General features: G+C 53.1%; 4 protein-coding genes across 4 annotated transcripts; 2 read left to right on the forward strand and 2 right to left on the reverse strand.

The window, feature by feature from the left end:
* Positions 1 to 1584: 1584 nt before the first annotated feature.
* On the forward strand, positions 1585 to 3078 carry V2A60_008164 (uncharacterized protein; the record flags this gene model as incomplete). Its single annotated transcript, XM_083259438.1, has 2 exons — positions 1585 to 1813; positions 1907 to 3078. 2 exons carry the CDS (start codon positions 1585 to 1587, stop codon positions 3076 to 3078), a joined length of 1401 nt encoding a protein of 466 aa, XP_083115564.1.
* A 254-nt stretch (positions 3079 to 3332) lies between these two features.
* Positions 3333 to 4133, reverse strand: V2A60_008165 (Alpha/Beta hydrolase protein; the record flags this gene model as incomplete). Its single annotated transcript, XM_083259439.1, has 1 exon — positions 3333 to 4133. One exon carries the CDS (start codon positions 4131 to 4133, stop codon positions 3333 to 3335), a length of 801 nt encoding a protein of 266 aa, XP_083115565.1.
* A 1378-nt stretch (positions 4134 to 5511) lies between these two features.
* Positions 5512 to 9471, reverse strand: V2A60_008166 (aminophospholipid-translocating P4-type ATPase NEO1; the record flags this gene model as incomplete). Its single annotated transcript, XM_083259440.1, has 2 exons — positions 5512 to 5629; positions 5693 to 9471. The coding sequence occupies 2 exons, from the start codon at positions 9469 to 9471 to the stop codon at positions 5512 to 5514; spliced, it is 3897 nt and encodes a 1298-aa protein (XP_083115566.1).
* A 1555-nt stretch (positions 9472 to 11026) lies between these two features.
* V2A60_008167 (uncharacterized protein) lies at positions 11027 to 12213 on the forward strand (the record flags this gene model as incomplete). Its single annotated transcript, XM_083259441.1, has 2 exons — positions 11027 to 11350; positions 11428 to 12213. The coding sequence occupies 2 exons, from the start codon at positions 11027 to 11029 to the stop codon at positions 12211 to 12213; spliced, it is 1110 nt and encodes a 369-aa protein (XP_083115567.1).
* Between the last annotated feature and the right edge of the window lie 586 nt (positions 12214 to 12799).

A 12799-nucleotide genomic window follows, 5' to 3' on the forward strand; every position in this document is an offset into this window, starting at 1 on the left:
GCACTTCAAAATTTATCCATATTTTAGACGTAAACCTTCACCCATTTTTATCACTGTAGTAGTCGTACTTGGGTGACAATTCATCCTCTGACAGTGGACGAGCGTTCACCCAACCCTGCCGGATCTAGCCAAGTGATGGCTCGGCTTGGGCGGCGCCACTGCGGCGCCACAGGTCCAATGTCCGGGAGAATGGCCTAATATATTGTTCAGATGTGAGGCGGAGCTCGCCGACCACGAATTATCATAAATGAGATGCCGCAGCAGGCCACATCTAGTTTTGACGCGGAATTAGAGCGCGCTCTCTCATTGCTAAACTGAGTAACATTGCCGCAAAGCACCTCTCTTCTGTAGATGGACACTCGTATTATTCTCTAGCTGCAGCTTCCGACAAAGTGGAAATAATGAGCCGATTCCTTGCTTTTTCGTGTCGGTATTCGATTCAGCCTTGCGGGTCTGACTTGTTGCCGGTTCTGGCTCGCCAGCCCGCCAAGAGCGCGGCGCGCGGCCACATATATGTCGTGCAGATGGGGACGGGTGAGCCAATAAAGAGGCAAGAAGCAGGATAGCGCTGGGTAAGTGAACCAAGGAACGATCCGCCAGCTATGCCCAAAACTCGCAGTCTGCGAGCACCTTGGAAGCACCGACGTCACCGTCAGGGTGGCAGCAACACCACCCAAGGTCCGTTCAGATTATCGACCTACCGGGGCAGGGTTCGCAAAAGGGACTAAAACGGTCAAGGTCATCAGTCCGCCCGTCAGCAGAGTGGTACCGTGCTGCTTTTCAGCTTTGCTGCAGGTGGACAACGCGACGGGAACCGAAGGACCGCCGAACGGGATCTAATCAAGCTGCAGAAGGAAAAGGGTTCCTTGGAGGCTAACCGATCCGGGGAGTGCCTCCCTTGCCCTCCACGCTCCTCGTCGAATGCTTCTGTGGAAAGGAAGTTGAACGCCCCGCCCCCCCCTCGGCGCGATCAGAGTCGTCCCTGGCCAATAAGCCGGCTAGCTCCAGACGGGAAAGAGATGATCATGGCTGCATGAAAGCCAAGCCCGAATGGGGTAGATGCTTCGGAGAAACAGCAAATAAGACGGGGAAATATGCTCTCCTCTCTAGCCTTGCCGACAGGGAACTTTCTACACTTTGACTGCCACACATGTCAGAACGTACTGCTACGCTTTGCGCTGTCCAACCGGGCGGTCAGATTTCCGCATTGTAGAATACAAATCACAAGATGTGGCCCGCATGGCTCGATGGTTAAAGACATTCAGGGGCCACCGCGGACTCGGCCAATCGCTTATTCTCCCTGCAATGCGACCTTGGTCTGACATCGAGGGGGGGGCCGCTCCGGGCAACGCAACGATCGTTTGTGACCTCACGTTTTATGCTGCGGAATTGAGGAGACGGATTTCCATTTCGAGATTGAGCACTCGGCGAAATACTGAGGTTAATTCCAACCTTTGTCGGAGAGGGGTTCCGCCGGCATTGACATGCGAGAAATGTATAAAAGACTCGTGTAAGCCCATGGACTTGAAGACTCATCTCTCGGATCAGATCAAACAAGTCTGAGCAAAAAGACCAAAGCTCATCATGTTCTCCAAAGCCGTCCTTCCCGTCCTCGGCGCCATCGCCGGCACTGTCGTGGCCAACCCCATCCAGCGCGCTGTCGCTCAGGCTGCTGCCGAGGCGGCTGCCAACGCGCCCAAGATTGTCTTCTCTCCGGCATCCCCCTCGGCCAGCAATGGCAAGATGGCCTCCAACCATCACGACTTGAGTCTCCACCAGGAGGACAGCTTCTACTGGGCTCACGACGGTGAGGGTAAGTTTTCCTCTCAGGCACACTTCGATTCCTCCCAACCCCTTCGTTTCCAACCCATTGCTCGTTCCAAGACTAACACGGAACTTCGCCCAGAGCTTCTCGCCAACATGACCGTCACGGCCAAGCCCGCCTACCGTCTGCTCAACGAGCACAACTTTGCGGACCTGGTCTCTTCCGTCGACTGCTCCGACGCCAAGCAGATCAAGGTCCAGTTCAGCGACGCCGACACCGTCGCCGACGCCAAGCAGGCCTGGGCCTGGGTCGCCGAGAGCGATGCCAACACGCTCATCTACGTCGTCGACGCCCCCGGCTGCGGCGGTGAGTACGGCCGCCAGCCCTACCACGTCGGCGCTGTGACCTACGACGACGCCGCCGGTGTCGCCAGTTTCGCCGTCCAGGCGGCCGGCCAGTGGAGCGACTTTGTCGAGGACGCCACCGTCAACATTGGCGGCGACGTCGAGGCCCAGAAGCTGAACCGCCGCCTCAGCTACTCCAAGAAGGCCAAGATCAGCCTGGAGCACACCTTCAACAAGCACTTTTACGACGCGGACATTGGTCCCGCTCACCTTTCCGTCGATTGCTCCGACTGCGGCACCCACGGCAGCCTCGAGACTGACATCACCGTTTCCACCAAGGACGGCTTCCGTGCCTCCGCCGTCACTGCTGACAATGTCAACGTCCGCCTCGCTGTCGCCGTCACCGCCTCTGCCGCCATCCACACCTCTCACCTGTCCCAGAACATCGAGGTCATCAAGTTCCCCCTTGCCGAGTTCAAGGTGGCCGACGTCGTCACCATCACCCCCGAGATCACCCTCAACATTGTCATCTCCGTTTCCGACATTAGCGGCAGCATCACCAGCGTTGTCGGTGCCGAGCTCGACTTCGCCAACGGCCAGTCCATCGCCATCGGCAAGGGCTCCACCGGTCTCGATGCCCAGTTCAAGCGCATCGGACCTACCTTCTCCGGCAAGGTCGACGCCACCGCCCGCATCAACCCTCTCCTCACCTTTGACCTCTCGGGCAAGATTCTCGGCAAGCACGTCACCGGCGGTCTCGGTCTCGCTGCCCCCTACCTCGCCTTTGCCATTGGGGCCGACGTCCATGAGCCCAGCGCGTGCTCCAACACCAACTCGGTCCATTTCTCCCTCGATGTGGGCGTTGAGCTCGACTCGTTCTACGGCTTTGGCAAGCCTGGCGATGAGCCTCACAAGAAGGCCATCTACCAGAAAGATCATCCTCTCATCAAGGAGTGTATCGCTTTGTAGATGGCGTTGAAGAATGGGGACGGACATGACTGATCAACCCAAAAAAAAACATTCTGCAAAGTAAATAGTTGTTTTCTGGATATAGTGATGAGAATGAAATGAATAAATACGAATCTTTGAAATTGCATGATTTTCCATGCATGGCAGCTCCCAAGAAACCACACGGAAGAGTGCCAGTGTCTCGACGTACATGCGGAGTAGGACATGCATATCATAATAGTAGTCTACGTAAAAGATCTCCGCTAGAAAAGAGACTAGCTCGCGGTTGCCTTCTGGAACTGCTCTACTATCTCATTTATAACGGTTGCTAGTTCCTGTGGGCGGGAGAGAAATGGACTGTGGCCTGAACCTTGAAGCTCACGGAGAATCCATTTCTCCTTCCCACCAGCTCCGTTCAGCATCGCCATCTCGTCGGCGTAGGGGACCGCTTCGTCGTCGGTGCACGCAATGTACCCCAACCTGTTGGCATAGTTGTCGGCGTCCTCTTGCCAAGCCTGGGGCGGTACGATGCCCATGTTTGCTGCCATGCTCTGCGGCCGAAGCTGGGGCAGAGCCCAGTCGATGTGATCTGGCGAGCAGTCGGGCGAGAAGAGGAAGCCTCGCGGGTCCTTGGGCACGAACAGGCCGTCCGACGGGGAGTCCCAAGCTAGGCCAGGGAGGCCGCCCTGTGCTCTGATTGCAGCGCCCTGGTCCATGCCGCCGGGCAGGATGAATGCGCAGAGACAGACGAGGCCTACCACGCCGCCCGGCAGCTGCTTGGCCGCCCGCTCTCGTTCGGAGCGGCCGAGGACGGCGGCGCTGCCGATGGGACCTCCGTACGAGTGCGCCAGGACGACCACGCGCTTGCCCGCCTCCAGGAGCGGATCCAGCACGGAGCGCACCGCGTCGACATCGTCGGGTTGCGTCTTGCCGGCTACCCCGCGAGCGGAGGGCAGGTGCGCGGTTTCCACATCGTAGCCAGCCTTTTGCAGTTCCGGTATCTGAAATTTCCAACACCACGGACCGTGCCACGCCCCGTGCACCAGTAGGATGGTTATCGAAGTGCTCGGGGACATGATGAGTTTTGATATCACGAAAGTGTCGAGAGTTGAAAGTCGCCGCCCTGGCTGCTTGGCGCTGCTCGAGTTACCACACATCGGCAATTTCCCTTTTCTGACACGCACGTGACGGGAACAGCTCTCGTGAATTATGGGTAGCGAATTATACGGAATTAAGCAAGCATCTATAATTTAGAGTAATTTTACGTAAAAAGCTTATAATCGGGTTATTATACTTACTTACTTATTGAAGTAATCAAGCACAACTCTTCTTGACTAACACGGGACACTTGTAAAATGATTTTATGTAGCAAGAACAAGCCAAGCCTACTATAAAAATGTTGGAAGAAGGGGGTATATGGTATCGGAAGTCCAATAGATTGTCAAATGGAAGAACAAGGCCTATCTTGGGCTAAAACACATTCGCGCTTTTGCGCCCAGTTTGATAAGTGATCAAGGGGGGGCCTTGCAGCTATGGTATTGCGCAGAGTCTCCATAGTTTGAACAAGATTGATATGTTGTATTTGCCTGAAATCGGAGAAAAATTGGTCCAGGTCGTCAAGGTCAATAGAGCTCGGCTTGATGTGCGACTGCTCGACAATTGAAAAACTGGTTTGCACGCACACTACAGAGCACAGATCCAACGCCGCCCATGCACCGCATTTCTCCAAATCGCCGACCTTCTGCGGGCTAGGCACACTACTGCTTTCTCCAAACACTGGTTATACAACTGTATTTCACATCAAACTTCCAATCGTAATCTTGACTGCTATAAGCCAGCGAGCAGAGACAGAGTGGCGCTAGGAAAACTAACAAACAGGAGCACTGGTTATGTCAAACAAGAAAGACGCTTATCAACTTCATTGGACCACTTGGGGAGAGACAAAACAAATACAAGAATAATTCGTAACTGCAATTCGAATATTGCAAAGCCGAGCGAGCTCTCCTTCATTCTAGCTCAAACCGGTTCGCTCGGCCACTAGTGTACCTAGACAGGCACCACCATAGATGCTCGGGAAGTTTATCTTCAATATTGGCTTTAGGTTCTTGAAATAAGCGTACATCTTATATGACGTCAACAATCATTTTCTCCCAACCGATTTTACGCCCATTGTTTGATAGCGCCGTATTGCACCATCTTGCGACACATAGGGTGCAGCGTTGGCATGGTGGCGAGTCCACCTACCATGGCGGCAATTTGGTAATCTAATACGTTACAAGGACGGCTACCGGCCTTGAACGTGTGGCTAAGTCGTGCGAATCGAATGAGATTATAATTCAGAAATGTAATTTGCATCAAACGCCTGCAATGTGTAAAACGAGAAAGATGCGAGGCCGGCATGCTGAAGAGGCCGCTGTAGTTCTACATGATAAATTCCGAACAGCTCTAGCTTCTCTATCGATTTTGCACTTTTCTATACGACGGCGGTTTCATCGTTCTCCTAATGAGCTTCGCCACATATGGGGGCACGAGTGAGATGGATAGGATGGCGACCACGCGCCAAACAAATCCCCTACATGGAATGTCAGCAGTCGCTCAATGTTGTTTCTTACCAAAAGGAGACGGCTGAACATACAGTGTGATGATGAATTCCAAGTCAAAGTATCCACCCAGAAACGGCATGGATCCAATGTACATGAGAAAAGTACCCAGGATGCTGACAATCATGATGGGATGCCAGGTGGTGATTTCAATCGCCACCATGAGGAGCTCGTTGAGAATGAGCACCGTGTAGCTGACGGCCGTCATTTTCTTGTTTTCTTCGACGCCCGTCAGGATCTGCGACAGTCCCTGGATCATGCCGCCTTGGTAAATGGATACAAAGACCCAGACGAAGAATGTGCGGTAGGAAAGTGACCGACCAGTGGTGAGCTCCTTGTACAGCTCTGGATATAAGTTGGCTAGATTCTCGTCCACATCCTTATCCAGGACCAGGGACAGCACAGGCGCAGCCGTGTAAACAGTGGCGTACCCGACCATTAGCCAGTCAATGTAAAGACCTTCAGGCTCAAATTTGAGGGCGATGCTGTACATGGTTTGACAGACAGCGATGATGAGACCACGGTGGATGACAAACTGGGCGAGCTTGGCGCTACGCTTGTAGCTGTTGCGTCCGTGCCAGACAAGCAGCTTGACCAAATGGCAAAACTGCTCGATGGAGAAATCGGCTGCCAAACTAGCCTGTCGACCTTCTTTGCCGACGATGCCAACACCAACATCGGCAGCTTGGATCATGGAGACGTCATTGCCACCATCACCAATACAGCAGACACGCTTCTTGGTGTACTCCTTAATGAGAGTTGCAATCTCAGCCTTCTGGGTCGGGCTGCATCGGCACGCAACGACCGTCGGGAGTCTGACTGCCACGGAGATGAACTCGATGCGGAAGTGGGTGAGAAAGAGCGCAAGGCTTTCACCGTCAATCAAAAGGCAGGCGTCAGTCTTGTTGCGCAGAAAGTCGAGGTGCTCTTGGGCATTGTCCTTGCGCTTCAATTTGGCGACGGTATAAATGTACTGGCCGCGCGAAACAAGCTTCGAGCTGACCGCAACACAACGTGCCGTCTCCACCTTGTCACCGGTCAGCATCCAGATCTTGATGCCCGCGTTGCGGAGAAGCTCAAGAGATGGCTTGATGTCACGCTGCAGCTTGTCTTCGACACCAGTAACGCCAAGAAGTTCGAGGTCATTCTCCAGGCACTGCGCGACAACCGATTGCATACCGATATCGCGGTTGTTGATAGCCAGTGACGCTTCGTGGTACATGGAGGAGAATTCCTGGTATTGCTGATGCGATAGTCTCTTTCTGCCCACAACCAGGGTTCGCAGACCCTCCCGCGCCATGTTGGCTGTCTCTTCATCTAGCCAGTCATTTGCGACTACAATGGAGCTCATGACGGTATCGGCACCTTTTTGGTAGAACCATATATCACCAGAGCTGAGATCGCGACTCGGGTTGTGGAGATCGTCCTGGAAGTGTACTATGATACCCATGCGCTTTCCTTCCGAAGTAAATGGAAATACGTCGAGAATGCTGACACGTACGACAGGACGACCTGTTGTGGTAGCGGCCAGTGTCATGCTTTTTCGATCACGAGAAGCCAGCTTAAGTCCTACAGACTCAGCCCACTTGACAATCGCAATCTCGTCAGGAGAAGAAGCTTGATATGATGTGACTTCTTTGCCATCCTCTTCGTCAGTAGTCGGCGTCACATTGTGGCACAACGCCAAAGCCAAGACAACGTCACGGACTCTGGTCCCAATCTCTCTTCGTGTTCGGGTGGCACCGACAGCAACAGTGTTGACATAGGTGGATGACGGGGTGATCAACATGCTTTGCGTCGCAGGGTCTGTTGTAGGCTGAATATAGAACCCCTGGCGAACGTACGAGTTGACTTCATCCATAGCTTCATTGGCGTACGAGACCGTGCCGATGTGAATTTTCTTCATTTCCATATCATTCTGCGTCAAGGTGCCGGTCTTATCACTCAGGAGATATTCGATGCGTCCAAGGTCCTCCGGAATAGTGCTGGTACGAACAACAGCGCCTGGAATACCAGGGTCTTTTTGAATAAAGCGGCCGTAAGCCGTTTTGCCCATGTCGAGATTAACACGCAAGCTAATGGGCACAATAGTGGAGAAAAGAACCAAGAAGCGCATGATTTGTATGTACCAGGGTTTTCCAGGTCTGTTCTCAAAGCCCTCGAGTGCGACGAGCACGATGGAAAGAGCAAGAGTGAGTGCGCAAAGGATCTTGGTAAGCGAGTTGATTTCATATTCGAGAAGACCAGTCTTGGAGCGAGATGGTGACGTAGATAGCGCAGATCGAGTATGAGGTCCAGTGTACATAATTACCGCCAGTGTACTTCCTTGGGAGGCAATAACAGTATTCGCCCACGCTGTGTTATCGATGGACAGCGCAGCAGTCGTAGCAGATCCGTCGTCTTGGTTCAGTGAAGCCTGCTGTTGGATTGCCTCTTCACGAGACGGCAGCAGTTCAATGGTTCCGAGAAATTCATTGACCTTTTTATCAGGCTTACCACCATTGACTCTCAGACGGACCAACTCTTCGGGCGAAATATTTTGGGTGAGGGGTGACGCAAGCCGAAGCTTCCAGTCCGTCTCACCATCTAACTGATCTGTCCTGATGAACGTTTCGCCAACGGTAATATTGGCTGCTGCCGGCTCTTGTCTCTCGATTGCGGGTTGTTTGCCTCTGGAGCCCGGCTCAGCCTCGTCGTCTAATGATACCAGGTCGCTCAAGTCCGGATGTTCGTCTAAACCACTGGTGTCCAAAGTCTCGCTGTTGGAGCACTGAAGAATAACAACGTCTGCCGGTACACGCTGTCCTTTGGTCAAGCGAAGAACATCACCAACAGCGAGGTCCTTGGATTTCCGGCTCACTTCCGTCACTGTTGAGGAAGGTTTTCTGGGCTCAGATTCGGGGTCTTCCTGGATGTCTGACAGATCGGCCCTCTCCACTCTTTCGCTTCGACCTTTCTTAGACCCGCGCTTCATCGTCTCGGACCTGAGAAGTTTCTTGGGCCGTGGACTGGGGTCTGGCGAAGGATCCGTAAATTTGAGGATAGTGTACTGCTCGGAATTGGCTTCGTTGTCTCGGCGGCGTCGATCAATGTCATCCCAGGCTTCCTTTCCCATAGTAATGCAGAGTACAAACGCGAGCGGCGCAATATAGGTAGAAAGATAGCCAATTCGCAGGGCGGGGATGATTTGCGACAGGGCGACGAGGAGGAAATACATGTTGAAGAAAAAGGAAAATTCGTTATATAATGTGACGGGAAGAAACGACCAAGCGGTATACTTGGCATTGGAGACCATGTTTGTGGGGTACCGGACCGGCTGCACCGATCCAACCGGGACAGTTCGTGACGACGAGGGGTCATCTTCCTCTGGGCGCTCCTCCTCGTCAGGTCCCCGTTTAGTCCCAGACATGAAGCTGGGTACTCTGAGAACAGAACTCAGCGAGAGTCTACGTCCTATATTGTCCCTGGAGCGGCCACCGAGAAGAGGCGCGCCGTCTTCGCCCCCTGGGGCATCGTCTGGATCGCCCAGGAGGCGCCGCGAGTCATCGTCCTCGTCGGCAGCATCGCGGTCGTGACCAAGCTCCCCGTAGGCGCGATGTCGCTTACCCGCTCTGCGCAGCCCACCCATACGCAAGTTGCGGAGGGCTATCCTCGAGGACTTTTGCGACGCGTCGGCCGGCTCGGGCTTGGAGCCTCGGGTCGGCGCGGTGGAGATGGGATCAAGCTCCTGGATGTCGAGATCGAGGTCGGAGTCGGAGTCGTGCTCGGGAGAGTCGGGCGGCTCGGTATGACGGTACAAGGGTGAAGAAGGCATCCCGCCGGGGGTCAGGGCCTGGAGGTGTGTCGTGGCTAAATCAGTTATAGATGGCGCTGTACGGCCGGCTGATCATGGCTAGCTCGGGCGCGGCCACACAGTAGTAGTTCAAGTCACGGGCCCCTGCAGCAGCCATGTAGGTGCATCATAGGCCGTTTTGTGTTTTGATCTTGACAGAGGGTTGCGAGAGACCTTCAGTGTCCAAAGGCTCGAATATGCGAGTTCGCGCAAATTTAGTATGCCAGGGCGAAATGAAAGCAGAAGCCACTCTAGGCTGCCGGGTTTCACGCTTGGTGTCTATATGAAAGCTGTCAAGTAGCAAAGTCGCCAAAAGCTACGTCAGCCTCAAGGGGTCAAGTGTGGGCGGGCTTCGGCCCACGCGTCTTGAAGAGGGACAGACATGGCACATGGCGCAGGCACAGGTGGCGCAGCGGCCAGAACAGCGTGTGGCACAGACTGTGGCGCGGACAGGCCCCTGCGGCTCTCATCAGGCAGCCAAAGGCGTGCCTTGTAATTCCTCTGTGCACACTTGTCACCAACACACTATCTAAAATAAAAAGCCACGCTGTTAGCCAACGCACATTCAGCCAATGGCTTTGCCTTACCTAGCCATCTTGGCCTACCCAGTAGGTTACAGAGTTGTGGTCGGTGGATATAAAAAAGCTTTCAATCAGACCTCAATGCAACATGTGCTGATGCTAAACATTGAAACGGGCTTACAAAAACATCTTGACCGAATGGTGGTCGTTATGCGCCTTCTCACCTCACTCCGAGACAGATGAAGCAGCTCATAGTTTTTGGCGAAACTAGGTAGCTATTGCATCGCTCTACATCACCCAGGCTCATAGAGCAGTTGAGAATTCTGCTCCTCCGACTGATCTACGGCGCCGGCGCCATCCAGTTTGCGATGACTGTACCTACGATATTTACCGTTCGGCAACGCAGGATGCGACTATAACCATCAATGGAGCAGTTCAAATACGAAACTGGGAATATAAACAGCCTGTTTGTATAAATAATTCCAAATCATAGCTCGCCCATGTACGGGTCGCGATTATCTGTTTGCCACAACATCCCGGGACTGTGGTCTTCCGGACCGCCTAGCTAACAATCTCTCCACATCTTTACATGACCGAAAATAGTGAGATGTATAACTAAAGCAAAAAGAAATTTCCATCATCGGACGGATTGCCCCGGATCATTTGTCGATGTGCCGTCTACCGTGTAGCGCATCGCATTCTGGCGCTAGCCTTTGTCTATGACGACCCAGTCTTGATCGCCGAGCGGCCACGGGTCCTCCAATTACCCGCACGTCATAGGCATGGCACAGTAATTAGAGAGTAAGGCGGTTGAATCTGCCACAATTTTCTAATCAGCCCTACTTGTCCGGGGATATTGCTGATCTAAACGTACCTGTGTAGATGTCATAATTCGGAAGCGGCGGGAGTGTAGTATGCTAACTCGCGGTCAAGCTCGAGTATATGAATGCAGCAGTGTAGCTTGAATAAACAATTTGCTCTGGAGATTATTTGCCATACACCAGCCAGGTTACATCATGTTTTCGACTACATCTTTGACTCTTCTCGGCCTCGTGAGCTTAGCGACGGGCGCCGCCGTGCCCAGCAACGATGGCTTCCCCATGCCGAGCCAGGACCAGCAAGTCATGTTGGCGAAACAAGCTGGAGGAAAACTTCCCAATGTGGCGTTGCCCAAAGAGCTCGGCCCCGGGAGCACGACTGCATTCCAGCTCATCGCTTTCAATGAATTGTTCGAGACGGCATTCTTTGACTCTCTTCTCCAGAACATCACAAATGGCGTGCAAGGCTACGAGACCGAGAACAAGCAAGAGCTGATTCAAATTTTCACTACCGTGCGAGCTGTTCGTGGTCCCCGTCCCTGTTTATTTTATTATTATTTTTGTTCTTGTGAGCGGTGACTGACTTGGTTTGAATATAGCAAGAGGAAACGCATGTGCTCGCAGCCCAGGCTGCTCTTATGGCAGCCAACGCCTCCTTTGTTCCCTCGGCTTGCCAGTACATGTTCCCCACGACCAACTTGACACAGGCAGTCAATATTGCAGAGACATTCACTGCTGTGGTTCTCGGTGCGCTTCAAGGCGCAAATGTCTTGTTCGCCAAGGAGAATGTCACCATCCCTATTCAGCTCATCTCTTCCGTCATTGGCCAGGAAGGCGAGCAAAACGGCTACTATCGCACAGTGCTGAAAGAGGTACCATCAGAGTCACCATTCTTGACCGCGGTGCCGGCCGCTTTTGCATTTTCTGCCCTGCAAATGTTTGTCGTGCCGGGGTCCTGCCCATTCCCTCTCAGCAACATCGACCTACCCATCTTCCCGCCGATGATGACCAATGGCCAGCCGGTGGCCGCGCTGGAGGCCAAGGACCAAAAGCTCTCTTTTTCGGCAGACCTCAGCAAGTCCGATCAGGCAAAGAAGTACATTGGAGAAAATGGAACGGATCTTTTCTTGACTTACACGACCGGTCAACAAAAGCCTGTGTCGCTGGACATTAGCAATGTGAAGTGGGATAATGGCATGATTAGCTTCGATGCAGACTTTCCATTTTCCGAGAATGTCATGGATGGATTTAGTCATGCTGCGTTGACCACCGGAAATGTATTTGAGTCGGCAGATGACGTTACTCATTGTGCTTTAGCAGGACCTGCTGTCATACAAGTACGAGGTGGAACTGCACCGGAAAATGTTCCATCGCAATGCACTTAGAGTTTACCGTGGCGCCAGACACCGGCGTTGAACATATATTTCTTTCTTCTATAGCACGCAGATTAGAGAAATTTCTTTTTACACACCAATTGCAAAAACCAAAAAACCCCCCAAAAAAGGCAGCATGTAAATTGTGAGAATTGAAACAGCGGGCTATAGGGTAAGCTGCAGCGTCTACCGACAAGGCTGCGGGCCAGCACCCAAAAAGGTGGCTCCGCTCCGCTCCCGTGCCGTGCCAGGATCCGCCAGTTGTTACATGCCACTGGGACTCGGTCAAACACAGCCTATTACGGCGCGACCTCTGTACGGAGGACCAGTACCAGTAGTACAAGCCAGTTCTCCTTTCTCCATCTTGCCAACTTGCATCTGCGATCCTGCACCTGTCAGCCAGCGACGTGCCTGGCCTTCTTTATTTCGCAACGTGTCGTGGGAATAATTTTTTTTTCTTTTGCCCGATTTCAATCATCTTGATTTTTTAAAGTATGAACCCTGTCCCACTTACGCTCAGGCATCAAATTCTCCTGGGCCGTGACTCGAGTGGCAATCCCTGCTTCGCAATGCGCCTTCGCGACCCGAATTGATGTGC

Source organism: Cordyceps javanica, chromosome 5, assembly GCF_051103115.1.
Source record: "Cordyceps javanica chromosome 5, complete sequence".
Lineage (NCBI taxonomy): Eukaryota > Fungi > Ascomycota > Sordariomycetes > Hypocreales > Cordycipitaceae > Cordyceps > Cordyceps javanica.